The sequence below is a fragment of the Mandrillus leucophaeus genome, unplaced genomic scaffold, assembly GCF_000951045.1.
Source record: "Mandrillus leucophaeus isolate KB7577 unplaced genomic scaffold, Mleu.le_1.0 Scaffold113, whole genome shotgun sequence".
Taxonomy (NCBI): domain Eukaryota; kingdom Metazoa; phylum Chordata; class Mammalia; order Primates; family Cercopithecidae; genus Mandrillus; species Mandrillus leucophaeus.
Genome location: NW_012099543.1, coordinates 1,953,772 through 1,957,124, shown reverse-complemented (window position 1 = coordinate 1,957,124; position 3,353 = coordinate 1,953,772). Strand labels below are relative to the sequence as shown.

The 3,353-nt window shown below is 33.0% G+C and overlaps 1 protein-coding gene across 2 annotated transcripts in view; it reads right to left on the bottom strand.

Moving 5' to 3' along the window:
* The window catches only part of ALCAM (activated leukocyte cell adhesion molecule), a 229,414-nt gene that overhangs the window by 59,043 nt on the left and 167,018 nt on the right, over positions 1 to 3,353 (bottom strand). For both annotated transcript variants that reach the window (XM_011995262.1, XM_011995271.1), the window contains exon 4: positions 572 to 636. In XM_011995262.1, coding sequence (XP_011850652.1) covers positions 572 to 636 — 65 coding nt within the window. The remainder of the gene's footprint in view (positions 1 to 571; positions 637 to 3,353) is intronic.

Genomic DNA, 3,353 nt, shown 5'->3' with positions numbered 1-3,353 from the left:
AATCTATTCAACTTTCATCATTCTCTCTATATATTTTTTCTACACAGGGTCTTGCTCTGTCACCCACAATGGAATGCAATGGTGCCCACACGGCTCACTGTAGCTTTGACCTCCTAGGCTCAAGCAATCCTCCCACATCAGCCTACCGAGCAGCTAGGACCACTATGCCCAGCCAACTTTTCAATATTTTTTATAAACAAGGTCTTGCCATGCTGCCCAGGCTGGTCTCGAATTCCTGGGCTCAAGTGATCCTCCCACCTTAGCCTCCCAAACTGCTGGGCTTACAGGCATGAATCACACCAATTGGCTTCATCCTTCTGTTAATCCATCAATTCAAATAAGAAAGATTCCTCTTTTCAGAAACGACCCCACCTTCCTTGATGTCCCCTTGGTCACCTGAGACTGTGAGTGTGTTGTACTCTGTGCCTTGTGCATAATTTCTGATTGGTTGCTGCAACACTGTCACCTCCACAAGAGCAAAGCCTATCTCATTTGTCCTGGAATGTAAGGTCAGAAGAAGGCACTTACAACACTGGGCTAAATAAAGGTATTAATCAAAAACAATTCTTACCTTTTTTAGCTGCTCTGTTTCGAGAAACAGTGCTTTGCTTACAATTTCAGGTTTAGATGGTTGCTCTAAAGTTAAGCAGAGAAAGATTTTAAGTACATGTGTAAGAAAAATGGGACTTCTGTGATTTGATTTACAGCAGAAACAATTCATTTACTCAATACAGAAGAATAGGCAACAGAATAAAAATAGATTTCATTATACAATCTGGACTTAGGGAATCTATAGGCCTATCCCTTTCAAATATTTACTATCTTAAATATTATTTTCAGTGCTTGTAATTCCTTTGAACAAAATATCAATAATGCTTTCTGAATGCTTTATAAATAGTGAATATGGATTTGATAGTGAAACAGGGAATAGGATATATCCTATATAGGATATATTGTCTCTAATTGAGTACCATGAGCACTTCTTACTTATCAGTAACTTCCAGCTCATTAAGTGAAGACATTAATGTACATGAACCAGAATCACAAAGGGACTTGTTTAAAATTCAGATTTCTGAGCCCTATTTGGCCTACTGAATCAGAATTCCTGAAAAACAAAATCCCATAACTCTACATTTTAAACAAGTTTCTAGGGGATTCTCAGTCACCATAAAGTTTGAGAAACACTATTCTAAAATCATGGGAAATAGAAAGCAAGTTAAGGAATTTATAAACCCAAATTTCTGAAATATCTCTAACTTTACCTCTTAAGCCAAGTCACAACATGAAACTGTAAATGTGAGAAAATCTTTCAAATGTGGAACCTGACATGATGGACAAAAATATTTTAAATATAGGAAGTTCTAAGAAACATAAATTTTAATAAAAACTTCAGGAGCAATTGATTAAAAGTTGCAGTAACAATTTATTACTTAAACTGATTTTAAGTTATTTTATTCTTAGCTGCTATTTTCTATCAATGATGGATTTTGCGCTTTTTAAATAGCTCCAACAATTCGTTTACACAAAAAGTATATTGCCTCATTGTCACTGATTTGTGTGAGTCTCATGGACCAAAATTATTTTGTTTTCTTATAAACAAATGTATTTAAACAATCAGCTACTTTTTCTTTTATAGTCTTATTGTTTACCAACTAATACTTTTAATTTTCATTACCAAACTAAACTTGGCTTTTGTATAATTATTATTCAATTTGTAATTCAGTTATTAGACACGTTACCTCCCCAGATCATTACAGAAAACAAGGAAAATGACAAAATGTCTCTGGGGTAGCAAAATGAATATCTTTAGACTGTATGAGAAACAAATATAACCTTCTTTAGGTTACTATCTAGAGTTAATTTCCCCTCATATATATGTTTTATATTAGATATTAGAATAATGAACAAAAATAGTAAATCCTCCCATGTGTTAAACTCATGTACTTTATAAGAGGGCCTACTTAACTATTAATTCTAGAAATGTAATTCCACAGGTACAATTTTCACAGTGATGATTTCTAGTTTCCAAGTACACTGATTGGGAACAAAACATAAACAAGATAGAACAATAGAAAAAATAAATCTAGAAAAATAGAAAGACACAACAGAGGCGATTAACGTTAACACAAACTAGAAGTGACACCTGACGACCTAATTGGTAGGATGGTGACCATAAAATGATAAAAAGTTAATCAAGAAAAAAAGCTTCTCAAAATAGACACCAGTTTCTGGGAAACTATTGTGTGGGGGTTAAAGTCTTTCACATCAGAGTAAACCTTGTCATTATCGCTATTCTAATAGACTGTTATTAATGTTCATAATTGCAACTCTGAGTTATTGATGAAACACTGAATCTTATTTGGAATCCATGTCTTAAAAAGGCAAATATATCTAATACATTTGAGAGAAGGATGCATCTGAAATATTTAAACAAAAATAAAATTCTTGGGGTGTAAGTAAGTCAAAGTTTTCTGGAAACTGAAATCAGTTATTTAGTGACACCCTCTCTGAGAGCTCAATAGATGTAAAATATGCAGTTAATTTATGTGGCTAATCAAGAATCAAAATGAATGAAAAAAAAGGCAAGACGTTCTTAGTTTCTCCTTCAAGAGTATTATCCCTGGATTAAGTGGTGATATTCAGCAATTCTCCCCATAAATTTAGGTTCTAAATACACAGATTTGGTAGGTCGCTTTGCCAAGTTTCACTGCGTTCCAGTTCACCAAAGTAAAATATCAAGACTGTTGAGCACATACTCTTTCTCTAATAGAAAATGTATACCTTTACTTTGCTTTATAAACCCTGTGATGTTTTATCAATGCACCCATAATCATAAACACTTTGTATTTTGATCTTTGGCCCTTTACTCCTGGTCATATGTGTTTTCTTGCCATAAATGCTTTATAAAATTCTTTATTTTTTCAATGAAATGAAACTGTAGCAAATCTAAGGAAACCCGATGAAAGGATGTTTAAAGTTTAATCCTGTTTACATTATGATTCATCTCTCTATTTGGAAAAGAGGGTCACAGTGAGTATTGTGAATGTAATGGTAATACTTATTTCATTTTCCTGAGTTATTTTCTCCTTAAATGTTTGTTTCGAGCCCTCTATATTAACTATGTATCTTGAATGTAATTTTCTTTTATATTAGGTTGTAACAATTGATGGGTATTAGTTGGAGGACCATAAAAGAGGACATGTACTATTTTAGCAAAATTGCATATTGATTCCAAAGTGTTAAAAAATAGTCTGTGTGAATTATATCTTAACATGACTCAAGGATTCATAACCAAGGACATAATTGAAAGGAAAAGCAATGCTACAAATTTACTTGCATCATTAAAGTAATTT